Source organism: Lissotriton helveticus, chromosome 3_1 (assembly GCF_964261635.1).
Source record: "Lissotriton helveticus chromosome 3_1, aLisHel1.1, whole genome shotgun sequence".
Classification (NCBI taxonomy): Eukaryota; Metazoa; Chordata; class Amphibia; order Caudata; family Salamandridae; genus Lissotriton; species Lissotriton helveticus.
The window spans coordinates 1,042,764,870-1,042,786,260 of record NC_136061.1 but is presented as its reverse complement, the minus strand read 5'-3'; the positions used below and the strand labels follow the sequence as shown (position 1 = coordinate 1,042,786,260).

The 21,391-nt window shown below is 41.7% G+C and overlaps 1 protein-coding gene across 1 annotated transcript in view; it reads left to right on the top strand.

The window, feature by feature from the left end:
- Nucleotides 1-21,391, top strand: part of MYO3B (myosin IIIB) — a 2,563,893-nt gene that overhangs the window by 1,537,551 nt on the left and 1,004,951 nt on the right. The window contains exon 22 of the mRNA XM_078681588.1: nucleotides 16,287-16,416. Within this exon, the coding sequence (XP_078537714.1) occupies nucleotides 16,287-16,416 (130 nt within the window). The remainder of the gene's footprint in view (nucleotides 1-16,286; nucleotides 16,417-21,391) is intronic.

Below are 21,391 nucleotides of genomic sequence, written 5' to 3'. Positions count from 1 at the left end.
CTTTTTCTCTCCCACCTCCCATTCTTTTTCCTTTAACTTTTCATACACCCCTGCGGGTAACAGGACCTTTAACATTTTAATGATATCTGGATAAGTGTATTCTCCCATACGGAGCATGTCTTTTAATTCTCTATGGAACCCTGCTGGATCTTTGTCATGACAGGGGATTAATTTCTTCATTTCCAGAAGTTCCATCTTCGATATTGGAGTGTATACAAACACTCGTTGCATTACGCCACCCGCCCCTTGGACTGGGTGGACTTCTCGTAACGGATTCTGTCTGTCTATGTAGAATGGTTTACTTTCTGGGGGTGAGACATGAACAAAATGCGGGTTCAGGAACGTTCTATATTTGTGGCGCTGTTCTAGAATGACACTAATTAAATCGGTACCTAGACCTCTCCATCTATACTGGAGTAACTCGTTCAGGACATCGTGTAACGGACCTGGATCAGAATGTTGACCCTCATACAGAGTAATGAGGTACTGGATCATATACATACCCACCAGTCGTTGCTCGGCTGGGGGCAGTTTCAGAAACATTTGTACCACTATTTCGTCTGGAAAAGTGGTAGAATCAGTAATCCATCGGACTGCTGATCGGGCTAGTTCTTGTTCATGCATAGTACTTAATTCACTGTAACCGATTCGTGATTTCAGAATGTAATCGGTAGCTTGAAATACTTGTTCTAGAGAACCTTGTTCTGGTGCTAGATGATGAAAAATAGACTTGGGTTCTAGACGTAAATGGCGATCTGGAAATCTGGATTTTCCTACATACGCTATTCTGGCGGGATTCTCGTTCTCTTCCTCTTCAGGATCAGAGATACTTTCTTTCTCGCTTACTTGTGCTGCTTTATGCTGGTCGTGTAACCTTATTATTTCTTTACGAATTTTCTTGTACATACTCTCCATGGCACTGACGGTCTTGTGCTTACCCTCGGCTATATTATCACTCCACCTTGTCAGGATTCTCATTTCGGCGGGATCTTTAGACGGGTAATCTTGTTCTCTTATTAGACAATTGATCAGGAACTTTAATATCATGAGCTGAATCTCGGCTTTCCTTTGAGACATAATCTCGCCAATACTTTCTGGATCATCCCCTGTACGGATGAAACGATATATTCTGTCTAGATCTTCTTTCATATGTGGCAGGGTGACTAGATACTCGGTCACTCTCCTTACACGTAAGGAATATAAAACCATAGTATATTCGCCTGGAACTGGATCATAAACACATTCGTTAAGGGCTTGCCTGATTTCTGTAACAGACTTATTACTTTTAGGAGTACGCTGTGATGCTTGAGCATGTAATTCGAGTGCCGATAAACGCTTGTGTGGCGGCGGGGTTTGAGGAGTAGCTCCTCCTGCGGCCCCTAGACTGGAGTCGTCTACTGAGGCTCTACGTCCTGGCAGAGTGGGAAATGGAACTGTAGGCTGGACCGGGGGTACCGTAACAGGTACTCCGGTGTCTGGAGGAACATGAATTACCTGGTTTACAGGGACTGGCGGAGCGCGAACAGGATTGGCATATTCGGGGACTGTGTCGTCCAGATAGGACGAAATAAAAATATCAGCTGCGGTCGGTTTGTGACGTAGTTTGGTCGGAACTAATGGTGGCGGGAAATTACTGGATGCCTCTGGGGTCGCTTTTGGCAAACCTTCGGCAAGGAGAGGATACATACCCTTAATAAGGGCATGCCTCTGTCTGTCTGACTGTTCGGCTTTGACTTGTTCACCTATCTCGATTAATTCTCTTTCTTGAGCTCGTTCTTGGGATTCTCTACTTAACTCTGACTTTCTGACTTCCTTTTCCGTTCTTCTATGCGCCTCTTTACGCCATAACTCGATGGCATCTTTCTGTGACTGTCTGGCTTTCTTTTTCCATAATGCTTCTTCTACTCGCATGATACATTCAGCATCCCATGTACCCGATACGGGCCATCTATACTTTTCTTCTAACTGTTTGGTATACTCTACCCATAAATCTAGATACATTATGGCGCTTATGCCATGTTTCTGATACATAAAGTGACCTGGACTGTCCCTAGGCGGGACAGGAACTGCTTCCTCTAACAGACCCTTTCTAGTTTTTAACTGACGTAACTTGGAAAATATAGGCATGACTGAACTGTAATCTGGACAAAATACAATACACAATAAAAACACGAAATCACATCGCACTCATACCACAACAGTAAATTACATGAAGAACATTATAAATAACAGTTCGAACAGAATATTACCTGGAATACTGAGAACAGAAAGAGAACAGATTTTCTCGAGAACGGAACAGACTAGAGTTACTGGATGCACTGCTGTAACAGTGCGGAACATACCGGTCCCATAAAGGGACACATCAAGACCCGTATCCACCTAGGTGAACACTTCGTTTGTGAGTCTGGGCACCACCAACCCACGGACCAGGAGTCAATTTAGATTGGTCCTGTCTAGATACTACCCCAGCAATGGTACTCACCGGGCAGCACGGAACGGAAGGCCTCGGACTGGACTGGACGACGGACGACGAACTTCGGACTTCGGACTTCAGTTACAGGTGGGCCTCCGGATACCTCGGACCTTGGACTCTCGGCTTGGGCTCTGGTCGGGACTCGCCGCGTTCCTCCACCGTCTCGTTCGGATGCTGGACCGCCTCCTCCGTCTCCTCCGTGGGCCTGAGGGATACTTGAGCAGAAATATCTGCCACTGCGCAGAAGAGTTCCGTCACGACTGCAGAGGGTCAGGGGGTCGGCGTGGCTTCACCGACGCGTGGGGAAAGGGCAAGTCCCTATTCGGGCGCCATTATGTGGTAAATAAATAAATAATACCCTATTTTTGACTAGACTTATAGCATAACAGATAGCTCAATAAATAAGAGTCAAGATTCGAGGTAGTAGGAGTTTCTGCAGGTTTATTACAGCATAAGGACAGGATCAGGACAACCTGCATAGGAACAGAGTGACAGGGCCCAGCAGGACAACTGGGGCCCAGCAAGGGAAAAGAGGCCCAGCAGCTGCTGGGGCTAGGTCTGGGATGAGCGCGCTAACATTCAATAACAAAACACAGGCATATATACATAACGCGAACACATAGCATTACATTGCAGTAGGCGTAGCAGTGGGTGGAGCAGAAGGCGTGACGCGTAGCAGTCGCGAAAGATAACAGTAAAAAGAGGTGTAACTGGGAGTATACATAGACATGTGATGCAAACGTAACAGAATATGTCATGAATGGGCGGAAACATAGGAGGGGGCTACCTAAGGAGCCGGGACCTCTAACCTAATGGTGCGCGAAAACTAGCAATGACGTGTTACTAGGAGAAGCTGGGGGCTATGAACTCTGTGCTAGGAGCAGAGACTAGAGTCTGGAGGGTCGGAGCGACATGTACCTAAACCCTATCTGGTATCTAATGTTTAGGGAACATGTTGATATAAACTAGAAGTCATGAGGGGAAAAGCTAACTTGACTCTAAGACTGGACCATGCATTATTCTACATGAAGTGCGTGATGAAGAATACTAAATGACCATTAAATACAGTATTTCTCTAACGTGGAGACGAGAAGGCTAGACAATGACGGAAACTATTGATACAGTTCAGTAGCTTAGGAATGCAGAGAGGAGGACTGAACTGATAGCTGGAATCATAACATACTCTTGGCAGACTCAGAGGCAGAGCCGGGCTGCACCGGGCACTGCGAGGCAGGAAGTAAGTGAAGGGTCGAGGATACAGGTGGGGGCTGTATCGCTCCTCAGCGAGGCTTTCAGGAGACAGAAGCTGAATCCAGGGTCCGGGCCCTTTTGAGGCCTGGAAACGGGGACTTTATAATGGAATAACGTGCACACTGAGAAACGTGGCAACATTACTTTACATAGGCCTGATATTCGTAGTATTCACGAGGACTGGAAAATGACATATCAGAGGTGGACACAACTGTAATTGCGCCTTTAATCGGACATGGGGAATAACATATGCATATTGGTCATGCACACATAACATATGATGGATGAGGCGTAGGGACACAGAACATGGCAAAATTTACTTTTCCACAAAACCCTGAATAAAGCTGGTGTTGCTACCTTCCATTTAAACCAGACATTGACATGACGTCAAACAATGTGGAGATGCCATCTCAAACCTCAATAAAGTTAATTTAAGATCATAACCACATGCATTTAAAGAGACTATAATATGTTATGTTATCATTTATTTGTAGAGCACTCGTATAAAGATACTTCCTGGTGCTTGAGGATGACAAACTCATAAAGCTTAACAGTAAGCTGACAAAAAGGGCGGAAGTTATTACATAATTAAGAAGCCAGGTTTTCAAGTGGTATGTTAAACACAATAGATTTGTTTCTGTCCTCTTTTGCAGGGAAGAGTGTTCTACAGTTCGGCTTCTGCTGCAGAAACAAAACAGGGGCTGATTTTGAGTTTGGCTGGGAGCACTCCATCGCAAAGGGGATGTAGCACACTCTCTGTCAAGCTGCAGGTCCACCTGTCTAACTTACAGTCGGGCACACCCTAAATATGTCACCAACAGAGCCTACTACAGCTCAGTTACTGACATACTCCTCCGACAGAGTAAGGTTACACGGAGGTTTGACCATTCCACCACCTGAACAATTTAGAGAGGACAGGAATGCCTTGTTATACCTATTCTTTACCATAGTGAAAAACTTGGTGGGAAGGGACAGAAAAAAATGTAAATGACTCCCATACCGTAGGAGAAGATGCTTATAGTATGGTGGTCCTTAGTGATTGGTTTTTCAAAAACAAAATCCCACTGTGGGATTTTGTTTTTGAAGAAACAAGTTACAAGTTTGATGGGCGGCCGTTATGTATGAGAGAGCCATCCGTCTAGCTCTTAACTTATTGACATAAACCCCCATAACTGCGGTTCTTGTCAATGACTAGAAATGTGTCCTGGGCCAGCAGATATCTCTAACTTTGGAGTATGGATAGTCAGTCAGGGCAATGGATATTTTACTCCAGAGCCCTGATGTCTTACAGTCCATATACAGCCTCCAGAAGTGACAGTTCTAATCCTAGTGGTAACTGGCAAAAATTAGGTTGCTGATCAGAAGGAAAATGTATTGCCCAGCAACAGAGGTGAAATGAGGTGTAGGGCTTTTTGAACTATTATTAGGGCCTTAGAGGCTACTTGAAATCAAATGGGAAGCCAGTGTAGCGATTGTATTACTGGAGACATATGCAATCTTCAGGCACTTTTTCTAAGCGCTCACACCATAGCATTCTGAGCACATTGTAGTTGATGTAAGATTTTGAATGGAGATCCAAAGTAGATTAAATTAGCAGTCAAGGTATGATTGAGTGATAGTTGTCTCTAATGGCTTATGCAAAGTGGTATCAATAAAGGTAAGAATCTTTTTTAGAAAGCGTAGGTGGTGAAACAAGTGCAGGCCACACTTATGGTTTGGGCTTCCAGTGATAGAGTGATGTCCAAAAAACTCCTACGGTCTGCACTACTCTTGATGGATAGGTCTGCCCATTATATCTGGCCAGAAACGTCTGTCCCATTCTGCTACCAATGAAGCAAAGTCAATAAAGAACAAGGTTTAGGTCAGGTTCATCTTCGTGGAAGCACTATCCACAGCATGGACAAGTGACAGTGTAGGATAACTCTTTTTGATCATGGTGATGGAGCAGCTCCTTCATCAACAATATGCTCTTCTTTTTTTTTCTTTAAAGTATTTTCATTTGGAGACAATTCATATATCTTGGATACATAAGACATTTAGGAAAACAATTCATTTAGACATCAAGTAGCATATCAACCTAATGGGAATTCAGTGTTTTAAAAGAAAACCATACACCATAAAAACCACAACGGTAATAAAATGTCATAGTTTGATTACTGAGAATACAATCTGATTTAACCATAATTCTAATTTATAGCTATTTCCAACATCAAAGCCTCCCCAAACTGATACAAAATCCTCGTTCTACCATAGAGCCGATTTTTTTTTTATAGGAGCCAGTTCTCAGAGCGTATTCTCTTTCATGTTCCTTAATTCTACCCAATCTTCTTAAAGCTCTTCTTGATGCTTGGTTTCCTACTGGTCAGCTGGCCTGGGATAGTCTTGGGGCTCCTAAGCAGGTTCAGTCCATAAAACTGTCCTCATGCAGTTGCTGGATATTGTCTAGGTCTTCCTGTGGACCAGGTGTTTCTCAAGTGTTGTGAACATTCAGTTATTATTTTAGAAAACATAATATATGAAAATATATGCATAAATATATTGAATATACAATTATCACTGTTTTCCTGTTATTTTTTTGGCTTACACCAGGTGTTTTTAATCCACTCTTCGAGTGGCCGTCATTCACTTATAGTTGGTTTTCATTTAGATTTAATTATTTCCTTGAGGTTCTTGGCTTTTGTTCTCTTTCTCTGGTTCACGACTGTTTACCACGGCGTCCGCACTTACATTTGGACCACCCTTCCCGGAATACAAATGCTTAATAAAGCCTTGTCAAGAAAGACAGATTCATATTACAAAGTGTGCTTCATAGAGACATGCCAAGTAACACCCATAGCAAATTAACATCCTAGATTTTCCACTTAAAATAATTTTAGCCGACAAACAACCCACCTGTCATGAATACATTAGCTTCACCACACCTCATTATTCTTTCCATATGCTATCTCCTGAGAAGATCATAGATGAGTAATCTTTTCAGCATTGTCCCTATTTTCTGATCTAGTAATTTTTCATTTAATTCTCATACATTTTTGTCACAGATCAACTCACATATATTCCGCGTTCACTCATAATCGGTAATTATTCTGGAAATGGCATAGAACAACTGTCATGGTGTACAGTGCATTTTGCATTTGAGAATCATTTTGCATCATGCTACAGACTGCACAGCCTAAGCTGAATATTGTCAATCATTTGTAGATCGGTTTGCAATGTCATTGAAGTGAAATGATGTGGTAAATTAAGACGAATTGCTGTAAAACCGATCTCCATCTAAAAAGTGCAAATTACACTGTACAGTAAGAAAACTAAAACGATTCACACTGTTGGTATCTTTATCACCCAGTAGCTCATGATCAGTTTTATTATACTTTTGAATTTTTGATGCAATACTTTGACTAAGATGCAGCTTAATTTAGCAAGACTGTTTAATTCAACGTTAGCTTTTCTTTACTAATTTATACCCCATAACGAACTATGATAACTCTATATTTAGTTGCAAAATATTTTCTCTTGTCCTCATTTGCCATTGGTTCTCTGTTAAAGTGAGTTTGTAGTTAATTTGTAGAGTCAAAATGCACAGAAATGTAAACCTCGAGTACGGAAGATACTAGGCAAGTATCTGCTTGGTGCTTGGATATTTACTCTTATAAAAATCAAATAAAAACACCACTGCAAGCATTATGCAAGTGTAGGCACCATTGTGCCAGTAATGATCATCTATTGTACATGTTTTGTATAATGGTAAGTGAATGTTTAAATTTTCCTCATGACTCAGTAAATCTTAGTCTATGTTCAGATTTGTACTTTCAAACTTTCTTTTGAAATGGTTGTTTAGTTTTTCACTTAGAAATCTGGAGAGTCAGGCAAGATCTGTGCCATCATGTGGGTAAATTGCCTACATAGTCACAGTTACATCATCACTAAGTTTAGCCTAACTGTTCTAGTAAGCATAGACTCGAACTAAAGTTGGCACAATGAAGCCAGATCTGCAGAAATTAGTCGTTGCTTTTTTTCACTCAAGCTTTTATTTAGCTAGTTTTCGAGGCCTTCCTGCATTCTTCCAACTAGAAGAGCCTGTCACCTGCTCATTAGCGCCTATCTGTAGATTCTGCTTATAAGGTGTTATTTCCTCCACATGTTTGAGTTGAGAAAAAGAGTATAAATGTAGTGCCAAACAGCAGCGGTCTGTGCAGGTAAGAATGGTGGGGCGAGGTGGATGTCAACAGACGATGGAATAGGAATTATTTATTTATTAAATTGTCCCTATTCCATCAAGTTGTTGACTTCCTACCCTCCTGGCCCGCCCCACCATGCTTACATGTAAGGACCTCCACTGGTGCCAAAATGTATGGATTTTGGCATTACGTGCTGCAACTGACTAGGTAGAGAAGCTCTGGTCCATTGATCTGGCTTTATGTTTTTTTATACTTGCTGGCTATTTTGCCTTAAATATTTGTTAGTTTTTTTTAGCTATACGGAAGGTCTGTTTTCTATTACAACCATCACAATAATAATTAGCACATGTTCAGATCTTCATCATCACTCATTATTGCTCCTTATATATACATTTTTACACAATCACCAAGTAGTACTCCCACATTCCATTTGCAAACATATCTGTACCATAAAGCGTTTGCTAATTACTCCATTTACTTCTGCATGACTGGGCTAGACAAAAAATAAAATCTATCAATACAGGTGCATTAAACTGAATGAAGCTGAAATAAAGGGAGAGATTAGCTAACACTGCCATGTAATGCACTTTTTATGCTGTGGGATCGATTACCATCAATATCACTTTAATATAACTGGCAAATTAGTAAAAATCCATGGTTCTAGTGAATGTTTTATTTCTGTTTTTCTATTCTATTATGATCCAGAGCTTCCTATCAAGGCATTTAACCAAATCCAGAATGCAAGAGCTTAAATATGTGCAGTAAGATTTACTTCTCTGCCTAAGCTAATTGTGATATCCACATGGCAATAAAACGTTTTTTCCCATGTTAAATTTACTATACTGTGGTAATAAACTTGAATTTGCACTGTAGTAATACACGCATGACTTTATGTTTATTAGTACAGCTGCTCTAAACAACATGCTTTATTGAACAATGTTTATTTTGACTGCTGTGATATATCTATATATATATATTTAAACACATTTATATTTATTGATATATTTCTCAATCAATTAATAAAACTGTATATGTTACTCTTCCGTAACATACAATCACATAATACAACAGACATAAATATAAAAACATCACTAATAGAAAAACATTACATTAGCAGTACTCTTACAGAATTAAAAAGCACTAATCATTACAACTATTAATCGGAAATCTATTGGACACACAGAGTTTACCTAATCTAGCACCTCTCCACATTTTTTTTAATCTGCCAGATAAAGGAAGCCATTGCACAGCAAACCAAGGGGTTATTCAATTGAAACAGGAGGGTCGGTCTAAATTGTCTATAATTGTACCTTTTAAAAATGGGAAGAAGGACATTTCTTCTCTGAAACCCTAAAAATGACAGAAGAATACAATGTGTAGGGGCGATTGAGGGGAGACACCATCACAAGGACACAGGGACAGACTTGGCAAAGAATGATAGCTGTCAGATAGCCCAAAAAATCAACCCCAAATCTGGTTAACACAAACCGATGTTGTATGTTCTGAACTAGGGATAAATAAAAGTGCAGGCCCTCCTGGATACTAACCATCATGTAAGCCACAACAGATGGCTTAAGTCTCTCCTGTTCCAATCTATTTTTCATCTTCAACATCGAACATGACTACCCTGTCCCCTCAGGGATCGTGGAAACAGTACAGTACTTTTCGCTCAGTCACACATGCTCACTTTGTCTCAGATATCAGCTGCTTCTGATGACACTGTCTCTCCGGGGCCACTTCTCATGGGTATTGTGTTGGTCTACGCACATTTCAGTGGCAGAGCCACCTTCCTCAGGACCATTGTTTTTTTAAGATGAATCTCATCAACAAATGAGCTGGATTTATCTGTTTCTCATCAATCAGTAGAAGTCAAATTCGATTTCGACAGGAAAGACGTATAGTCTGAAAAAATGCCTGCAGCTGAGTAGTCTGCACACTGCCTATACGGGCAGGCGTAATTCCTATATCGGGATTGTTTATCTCCTTATTTAGGTCGACATGAGCTCAATTAGGCCATGTGTTTAGTAAGATTCTCTTAGCGAAATGTTATCCAAAATTCTATCCCAACTCCACGGTCTTTGTTCCATAGAATGACGTAGGCAAGTCTTCTTCTGACTGGCACTGTTCCTGCTTGCCTCTCTGATCCTGTACATGGTATATAATAAAATAGTACCATTGCTGTATAGAATATCTGTGTATCACTGCTATCAATGAGATGTAATTGAGACATTTGTATGATCTTTACATTTTCCACCCTGTCCCTTTCAGCCAAATTCTGGAGCTTCACTTGGAAGCGATAGAATGAAAAAATTAAATGAGAAAAGATACACTATGCAGTTTGATAAATAATAGGCCAGAAAAATCGCATAATCAAACATTGTAAACTGTCCTAAAGACTTATTAACTTTTAACTAATTCACATGGAAGGTATGTTGAAAATGTCAATGTTTTTGTAAGACATCTTGGGGACTGTAAGGCAATTCTTTACACCCAGCCCCTTTAAAAGTTCACCAGCTATAACTGCCTACATGTGGAACCACCCTTTCACCCTATCTATCTGTACACTCATCCATCCACTCTTCCACCCATCCATCCATTTACCCTTTCACCCTTCCAGCCATCCTTTCACTTACTCATCCATCCACCCAGTCACTAATCCTTCCACCCATTCACCCTTTCAGTCATCCATCCATCCTCCTTTTCTCTCTCCATCGACCCTTTCACTTAGCCATCCTTCCTTTCATTCATCCACCCACCCAACCATCTACTCATCCACTCATGAAGCCATCCATTGACCCTATCACTCATCCAGCCTTTCTCTTATCTATCCAGCCTTTCTCTTATCTATCCATCCTTTCACTCATCTATCCATCCTTTTGTCCATCTACCCACCCTTTCACTCATCCGTCCATCTATTCACCCTTTCACTTATCAATTCATCAATCCATCCATCATTTCACTCATCCATCCACCCATTCATCCTCCCATCATCCACCACTTCACTCATCCACCCATCCTTTCACTTATCCATCCACCCTTTTACCCATCCATCTACCCTTCCACCCATACATCCATCTATTTCCCTTTTCTCTTATCCATCCTTCCACTCACTCATCCATACATTTATCCTTTCTCTCAATATCCATTAATTCACCCTTTCACTAATCCATCCATCCATCCCTTCATTAACTAACTCGCTCACCTTTTCATATTAATTATGAGCTGAGCCTTTGCCTGCAGAGTTGCAGCCAGAAGAGGTCCATCAAGGACTTCACCCCTGCGGCACTTCCTAAACCAAGGGGTGGGGTTAGGGTAGGGTTTACTCTGCCCCTGCACATAGGCAATCTGAAAAGTTGGAAGTCATTAGTCATGCATGATGCCCAGTGCCAGGACGTGAGGTGACTGTGACATGGTGTTGTTGTCCAGGGCTTTAAACGGGAAGAAAAAGGGGGGGGGGGCCTCTCCAAAGGGGTTGTTTGATGTTCTTAAGGGCGTGGCTTAAAACACCTAAGCAAAAAATCTGTGTTTAGTATAGTGCGCCGCCTGACTGGTATTTTGCCTCTTCTGTCATTGAATCCAGATATATAACACAAAAAGTAAAGTTACACCTACAACAAGCAAGAACTATTGGGTTTGTCAATGGTTGTTAGTTGCATAAAATAAAAAAACAACAACCATTGCTTCGTTGAATATCATATTGAAAATGCATCAGTTCTAATATGATGAGACTGTAAAAGAACTCTAGCCTCTTCTTTTGAACTTGTTTTACTGTCTTCCTTTTGACATTCTGCCCTGCCCTAGACCGAGGTTGAGGGGGGGCCCAACACATGCTTTGCAGCCCAGACTGACCCATTGTCATTCTGTATGTGGCAGTCAGCCGCATACAGAATGACAATGGGCGGGGTGAGGCTGCTCTTGTGCTCCAAGGAGGAGTGCAAGAAAGGCCCATCAGGGAATTAAGGCTACATGCAGGGGAACAGTGATGTTCCCTGCAATGCGTAAAATTACGGACAAAAGGCGGACAAAAAAGGGATCATCACGGACAACGGACATGAGATCCAATTTATAGACAGTTGGTCACCCTAATCATAGCTCATATCTAGATCATAGCTCATATTTGAGCACTGGAATGTTGTGAGCTCTACTGAAGACAATGAAGTGGCTCAGGGCCATGCATGGCTGGTATAGACCTTCTGCTCCAGCATTTGAATGCTTATCTTTCTGTTTCTCCCTGTTTATTTAAAATCCTTCTATTTTCTCAGGAGGAGGAAGGTTCTAATAGCATTATGCTTCGGCCACAGGCTATAAAGACGGTCTCCCTCACTGTAGCTCCTTGCATGTAGCTCCTGCCTGTAGCTCAGGAAAAAGGCCTGAGTGTTATAGCCCTCATCACCGGGCTCCGATGATATAGTGGTGTAAGAAGCTTCAGAGGTTAATAGGATATCAACTCTGTTAGTCTCTCCCTTCTGTCCTTGAATGGAACTTCAGTTAAGAATTGCAAGTAGTTTTCCTCGTATTTCAAAGGACCTATGGCCTCAATTAACTATTTCTTAAAGGACCTCCAGGTTTAAATTAACCCGCTGCGTGCTCAAGACGGCTCCACGTCGTCATTAGCCATGGGCAGCGCGTGCTCATGATGGCGTGGAGCCGTCATGCCACTGCCGCTCCGCCCACGCGGCACTTATTCCCCGCCTGTGCGGGCGAATTAATGAGCGGACGTGGTCATGACAGAACCAGGCCGTCATGAGCACATACCGCCCGTGACTCATGACGGCGTGGAGCCATCATGAGTGCCGAAGCGCCGCACTCACCCCCTAGCCCCCCCCCCCGCGCTGCAGCGGAATTTGTGGCGCAGGGAAGGGGTTAAACTGCCTTTCACATATTGCGTAGTGTTAACTGGTGTGAGCCTTAATGCCAATTTGTGCAAGGAAATATGTATGTACTCTTAAAAAATATTTGTAAGTTATTATTATGGCTTCCTAAATTTACATGATTTGTGCATTTTAAAAGGTTTTTTTTTTCTGTTTTAATGCTATATTCAATAAAGACAAATCGCAAATTCATCCATGTAAATTAGTTGAAAGATTTATTTGCAAATATATTTTTTACTTGCAATTTAGACTTAACTTGTAAAGTTTATTTTAACAATTGAGCCTTATGTTAACGTTTATTTTAACCCTAGAGTTTTTAGGTAGAATGTGTACACATACTAAACTTGCAAAAATAGGCATGCTGCCTGGTGAATATTTTGATATGAACTGCAACTTTAGGCTCTTTGTATGAAGTGCTTCTGCAGTTTCAAAGCCTGCAATTCTGAAAATCACAGGCTTTGTGACTGCAAAAGCACAAGACACATTGTACTAAAGGTACTTTGGGATTTCGAAAAGTCTTTCTGCCTCACAAATTACCTTCTGTGACTCATTCACAATCGTAGCGAGGAAGGGGTGTGACGTTAATATCATTGCAAATGCAATTATGTAATTGAATGCTTTGTGAGACCTGACAAGTGGTGGTAAACCATTCACAAAAGGAAAGCTGTCATGTGTCATGGTAGGACACCTTGGTAGCTGACAGTCTTGGGGGGGAGCAGGCAGTGCCCCGAAGCCCCTCCCCCCCCCTGAAATCTCTCGCATACCAGTATTTCTCTGTCAATTAAAGGGGCATGCTGTGCGTTTACAAAAAAGGTTGTCATGAAAGACATACATATGCAAGGATGGAGGTCTGCTGTCTTTCACAAGTGTCCATCTCTGCACTTGCAGGCAATCAGAGGGGAATGTAAAAGGCTCCTATTCATAATAATGAGGCATAAGGTTGATTAGTAAATCAGGATCATTACAAAATGAAGGACAGGTTGCACAGTATTCAGGGGCCAAAGCACAAAGGCATTTTGGAATTACTTAAAGTAGTTGTTCTGTAGTGCTCTTCTCTGTAGTCTTAAATACCTTTGTGAATGGCTGTTAAACATTTAAAAAGGACTGGGTCCGCTTTGCACTTTTAGTAATAGGGACGTTTCTGGTCTGATTCACAAAGTTGTGCCTAAAAGAGTACTCCTGTAGTAGTGCTTCCTGTACTTATAAATGGTTTCCTGAGCCGGCTCTCGAAGGTGCAAAAAGCACTAACTGGGTTGTGACCTCCTGTTTTGGGCCCTTTAGGGCACATGCATCAAGATAAGGAATTGCGATTCCTTAATAGCGATTTTTAAGTAATCGCTATTTAGGAGTCGCAATTCCTAATGCATGTAGGAATCGCACAATAAATAGCGATTCCTACACATTCCCTAATAGTGAATCGCAAATTGCTATTTGTTATTAGGGAATGCGCTCCCATTCATTTTATATGGGCCTGGGGGCCCATAGGAATGAATGGGAAAGAATTTGCAATTTGCAATTACCAAATAGGTAATCGCAAATTGCGAATGCAATTGCAAGGGTGCTAGGGGGCCTAAGGCCCCCCTAATGCACCCCCAAAAAAGGTAAGTGTGCACATGTGGCGCACACACACGCCTTAAGGCATGGGTCTCCAACCAGTAGCTCGGGAGCTACAAGTAGCTCACTAGCACCCTCAAAGTAGCTCTCAGAGGTGAAGCCAAACCAAGCCAATCTCAGAGATTCTGTGTATATTAAAGAAGGCAGCACTGCTCATTTCACTACCCTTAAGAGTTACAGACAGCCAAACCAATGGCAGGGCCTGTTGATAACACTCAAACACACACTGTGGTGGCCTAAACACTCAAACACACACTGTGGTGCCCTATCAATCAATCAATCAGGGATGTATAGAGCACACTACGCACCTGTGAGGGTTTCCAGGCGCTGGGGGAGTGTGTGGGGGGGATTTGTGCAGCTTTGGTCATTCGAAAAGCCAGGTCTTATGGCTCTTGCTGAATGCTTTCAGTGTGGGGCTTCATCTGATGCTAAGGGAGAGTTCATTCCAGGTCTTGGCCATGATGTAGGAGAAGGGTGTGCCTCCTGTCTGGTTCTGTGGATGCAGAGGATTTCGGCCAAGGCCTGGTCAGCGGAGTGGAGGTTTCGTTTGGGGGTGTAGAAGGAGATGATTGAGGTATTGGAGTTTGGTGTTGTGGAGGGCTTTATAGGTGTGTGTGAGCAGCTTGAAGGTCACTCTTTTTTCGACGGGGAGCAAGTGGAGTGCTCGTTTATAGTGGGTAATGTGGTCTTGTCATGGGATGTTGAGGATTAGTCTGGCTGCGGCGTTCTGGACAGTCTGAACTTTGTGGAGTAGAGATTCGTTGATTCCGGTATAGAGGGTGTTCCCGTAGTCCAGCCTGCTGGTGATGAGTGCTTGGGTGACGATCTTCCTTGATTTGGGGGGTGGGTGCATTTGGAGGTCTTGCCGAGTATGTTGAGAGTGTTTAAGCATGTGGACGCTGCAGCGTTGGCCTATGGGTCTGCCACATGAAACATGTTTATCCACTTTCAATCTGAGTTGGGCAGTCTTACTGCTGTGGTAATACAGTTTGTGGCACACTGCATGTGATGATTTGAATTTTACTTGATTACAAGCATTTAATATTGATAAACGTTTTCCTAGCATTCTGCTGATAACTTCACCTGGAATTTTTGGGTGGTTACTACTGATAATTGTGCTTAGGGTGGTCATAGTGTAATGTTAATATATATCATCAGCAATTGACAGTGATAAAATATGCTAGTAGTTCAGCAGGACTTTCCTTGAGCAGAATTAGCTCTCACTACAGAAAAGGCTGGAGACCCCTGCCTAAAGGGCATGTGTATGCGCCACATGGCACTTTGAAAAATGCAATTTTGTGCATTTGTATAAGGATTTGCAAATAACATCAACTTAATGCAAAGTCGCATGTTTAAAATGCTTCATGTATTGCATTTAGGGAATCGCAAATTGCGATTCACTAAATGCATTTGCAAAATAGGTCATCGCAAAAATTGCAATTACCTATTTTGTGAATACATTTAGGTTTGATGCATCGGAAATGGCTTTTTACTGGTCGCAAACGGACTGATTCTGCGAATCGGTCCGTTTGCGACCAGTAAAAAGCTTGGTGCATGTGCCCTTTTATTCCTACGCCAAGGTGGAACCGCCCCTATAGTTCTGCTGCTTGTTGTACTGCTGTGCCTGGAGCGCACAATCTCTGATGGATTCATTGCACACTAATGATGTATCAAAATGTGGGTCTTAACATGGAAACAACAACGTGGCAGGCACACTGATGCACCTGTGAGTTAGAATTTCTATTTTTAAGAAGGGATACTGTAAAGGCTTCTCGCAATAACTAAATATTTCCAGCTTACTCACATAAAGGCACATTTTTACCTAAATTTACAGAACTATGTCTGCACTCTCAAATGTTATTGCTTTCATGTTCTTAAGCTATCTTGTTTTGATTTTAGGTTTTGTATGATGCCTATGGATTCCTTGAGAAGAACAGAGATACGCTACCTGCTGATATTGTTGTGGTTCTGAGAACATCGGAGAACAAACTTCTTCAGCAGCTGTTCTCTAACCCGTTAACAAAAACAGGTACTTTCTAGAGGTCTTGTGAAGATTTTAGCTACGAGTTATTCAGGCTTTTTGTCCTTGAGAAGTTACACTACTCGGCATCAGGGTGAGAACTTGCATAAATACTTGAAGTTTTAATATTGATCCGTAGTCTGCCCAGAGTTTTGTTGTGAGTACTACAAAGCACCTCTTAGACATAGCCCACCAGAGGGAATATATAGCTCAATATCTCAGGAAGGGCAGTAAATCTGCTGTAATCCACACAAAACATTGAATGGGTGTTTGGTATGCAGTTTTAAAAAACATCTTCATTTTAATTTTCACATCTGTAAGCCTCGTGCACCACATGTACTATTTCACAATCCTAACATGGCAGCCTCTGTTTTTACTGGTGCTGTAGATTAAAGAAGTGTGTGTGTGAACACTGTAGGAGAGTAGAATCTGCTTCCTATGGTTACCCCCACTTTTTGCTGTGTTTCACTGGTTTTTCGACTTTAGTCTGGCTGTGGCCCTGCTAATCAGGACCACAGCCTAGCTGTTCTCTCTCTAAATTGGTTATCTGTACATTAGGTACTCTCCAGATTGGTTACTGAGTTACCCTTGTGAGTCACTAGTAAATGGTACCTTAGGTACCAAGGGCATAGGTACCCCTGAAGCCTACCAGGGGCTGAAGCATGTAGTATGCGACCCTGGGAAGCCCTCGAAAATGGCACCGCAGGTATGCACCTGCAGCCTGGGTAAGGTGGTGTAAGCACCCCTTACTTAGATATAGTATACCTATATCAATTCTACGAACACGAACTTGGCGATAAGGGGGTTACCCAATTGGCCGCACTTCACAAGCAATATTAAAAAATGTAAGTATTGTTACGCTCTACCCCCACGGAGGCACCGCCCAACCTCCCTATAAATAAACAATTAATCCAATTAGGAAGGAGCGTACTAGTAATACAATGTGAATATAATAACTCCAATTCACAATAACACTTCTCCACAGAGACGTCTTCTGTATTTTCCAAAGGTTTCTTTATTCTTTCGACTCAACAATTCTCATAAGATCACAGTACAAATTCAACAGCCGACGCATTTCGTCCCGTGATGGGACGTCTTCAGGGCTGTGAAAGAAAAATGTAAACAAACAATCACAAACATATTAATCTCAAAACAAATCCACATAAGCTGACTCCTACAATTATGTCGTTTTTTGATAATCAGCATCGTGAGCAGAATATATAATCACTTCCATATAAAATGAAAACATTGGTAAACATAACCACTTACGGATACAACAAGATACCACTGCCTAATGAACATTCTAAGCAAAAAAAGGCTACACATTCTCTACCAGTTACAATAATCATCTCCACTGCTGGACCCTCTTGAGCTTCATATCGTTCAAAACTACTTTCATGATATACAACCTAGACATTGTATAATGGCTCACCTTGAATCACTATATTACAGCCAGTATGTGACCTGGTCATGAATTTCTATCCTTTTGCAGATATTCTGAAGGTGACTCAAAATTTGAATTTATGTAGAAGATCTAAAATGCAGAGATGGGGAACCAATGAGTTTGATAATCATTCCTAAAACAAGGGCTAAAACAGGGTGTTCCTGCTTCTTCAAGATCTAATATCCATGAACCCACCCCAGTGACGTGCTATCAAAAAGGTACTCCCAGGTCAACTCTTTCTTTCTTAACCATTATTACCTGTATTCCACTTCATGAATTCTCCTTAGCAATCCACTTCTTATTAATGCCAATGTCAGCCTCAAAACCATTTGACGCTTCCTGAATAATGAGCTGTATCCAAAATATACACATAACCACATTATAATCAAGATCCCACCAAGATGGTGGATCATAGTAACCAGTAATGACCTGTGACTTACTTAATGTAATCTCCTGATATCGTCTTTATTTATTCAAACCGTTGCACCAACGTCAACCATCTAATATTCACTTGCATAGGATGATGCTCCTAAACAAATGAATGGCCATGAGATTGTCAATCAATATATGCCCCCCTTGCCAGACCTTTTTCCAATATCCCCAGTCCAAAAAAAGATACTCGCTGGGCTTATCAACTCATTACAAATTCTCTGTTCTTAACCTTCTTTTCTGGTTTCCCTCATGACATCATATTACTCATATCTCTTCTTCTTGTATCAACACTGTAAATAAGACAGACAATACAGCACTAAGTTACCCCACCAGATGCCAGCCTTTCAATTCCCCCTCGCTCTATTCCCTCTAGGTTCAGTTCTCTCCTCTGCATTATCTGACCGTTGCTTTAGTCACCATCCTCGCACAAACCCGATTCAGTCTGTATTGACTCCGTGTGGTTGCTGTGCTTATATACTTAGTCAATTCAATTACCTACCCTAATCAACCACTTTATTCATTCCACATTACCCACACCTGTGCGCTAACTCCGACTTCCTCCGTGGTCCGCATTCATTCCCACACTTCGTTTTCTATCCCGCGTATCTCGGTGCTCCGTGCTGCTTTCTGATACGTTAAGCTCCTGTAACCTGCCCTCCTATTGGTTTAAACTTCCACCAATAGCCGCTGCACTCTGCCGGTCTCGGGCGGCTAATCTCGCCTTTCCCTTCCTACATCAACTTAGTACTACTAGATGCACTTTACTTAAACTCTCATTACAACAATATTCTTTAACCACAGTAGTTAAAGTGATTAATGCTCAAACTGAGTTTCCCATTATATTACGATTCCAATCGCGATGTCGTGTGCAAATGCGGTATGGGATAATCGTATTCTCGCCTTCGATTGGTTGATACTATAAATCAACCCCTCTCATTGGTTCATTTTTAACCAATGTCAACCTGGTTACGTTATTACACCGTAAAACACCGCATGTGGGATGCCGTGTACAATCCTACATCAACTTATCGCTGCTAGACGTTCATTGCTCAAACTGTCAACATCCCGATACTCTTTAACAAAAAGTGGTTCATGTGATTAATGCACACACTCTGTTTCCCATTCTAATACAATTCCAACCCCGATGTCAGGTCCGAACACAATATGAAGCAATTGTATTCCCACCTCTGGTTGGCTAGTACTAAAAATCGACCCTTCTCATTGGTTCATCTTAATGCAATGTCTGCCTTGTTAGTTCTAATGTGCAGGCCATATCCCGAGCATTGGGTCACTATTCTCCTAAGTTTTCGTTTCATATTCCCCTAATTTCGAACACATGACCCAACATTGCTCATAAATCAAGCCTCCCATCTACAATGCACAGTACCCTACACCGCACTGTATTCCAGAATATACGCACTGAAGCTCAATCCTGACCCAATATACCATATACGCTAGGAGAAGCTAATCCAAAAAGTAATGTAGTTCGGAATCCTTATTTAGCCCATTTTTTACCGATCTGCATTTGCTAATCCACCTAGCCTCCATTTGTCTGATTCTGTGTTCCCAGTCACCCCCTTTATATTTTGAGGCACCTTCTGAATTCCAGGAAACTTGAATTTTTTTTGCATTTTGTGGTCATTCTCCCTATGCACAAATAATGGTGATTTAATGTCCCCATTAACAACCGCACGCCTGTGCTCTTGAATTCTGAATTTCAACTTTCTTTTGGTGCTACCAATATATAATTTGGAACAGTCACATATGGTCGCATAAATGACGCCTGTACTATTGCAATTGATGAACTCATTGATCTGATACTGCTTATTATCATTATATACAAAGTTCTTAATTCTATTGATGCCTAACTCGCACACATTACAGGATCCACACACGTAGAATCCTTTGGGGGGTGGTGGTAACCAATTCCTAGTACATGGTCCCTCAGCTTGAATATAATTCCTGGATATTTTATCCTTAATGGTTAAATTTTTTATACGTCACCATAGGTTTCTCACCTATCAATCCCACCAAACCTGGAACACCCTTCAATAAGTTCCAGTTTTTGTTCAAAGCCTTCCTAATCATTTCTCCCTTAGAACAGTACGTTGTTATAAAGGATACTTTCCTCTCCTTCTCCTTTCTGGTTTTCTGAACTAATGTTGATTCTCTACTAATACTCGATACCCTTGTCCTTGCTTTGGTGACAAGTTTTCTAGTATACGTTCTCTGGACCAGCCTCTCCTGTAAATTATCTAGCTCCTCTGTGCAATCGCTATCCCGACTGCAATTTCGACGCACCCGGACCATTTCACCATACGGGATCCCTGAGATCACCGAATCCGGGTGAAAACTGTCTGCCCGCAGTATCGAATTGGTGGCTGTTGTTTTTCTAAACAGCTTACTGATAATACTATCACCCTCGACTACTAATGTCACATCAAGAAATTCAATTTGTTTCGTACTACAGCTCATAGTTAATTTTACATTAAAATCATTCGAATTTAGGTAATCCAAATATTTGTTAAGTTCCAAAGACGATCCCCTCCAAATTATTAGGATATCGTCTATGAACCTGGCCCAAAAAAGGATCAGGTCCGTCCAGTCTGTTGCGTTGCGACCCCAGGCATGCTCCAGAGGGAGCATGCCTGGGGTCGCAACGCAACAGACTGGACGGGCCTGATTCCGAACTACATTACTTTTTGGATTAGCTTCTCCTAGAGTATATGGTATATTGGGTGAGGATTGAGCTTCAGTGCGTATATTCTGGAATACAGTGCGGTGTAGGGTACTGTGCGTTGTAGATGGGAGGCTTGATTTATGAGCAATGTTGGGTCATGTGTTCGAAATTAGGGGAATATGAAACAACGCTTGGGATATGGCCTGCACATTAGAACTAACAAGGCAGACATTGGATTAAGATGAACCAATGAGAAGGGTCGATTTTTAGTATTAGCCAACCAGAGGTGGGAATACAATTGCTTCATATTGTGTTCAGACCTGACATCGGGGTTGGAATTGTATTAGAATGGGAAACGGAGTGTGTGCATTAATCACATGAATCACTTTAACTACTGTGGTTAAAGAATATTGTTGTAATGAGAGTTT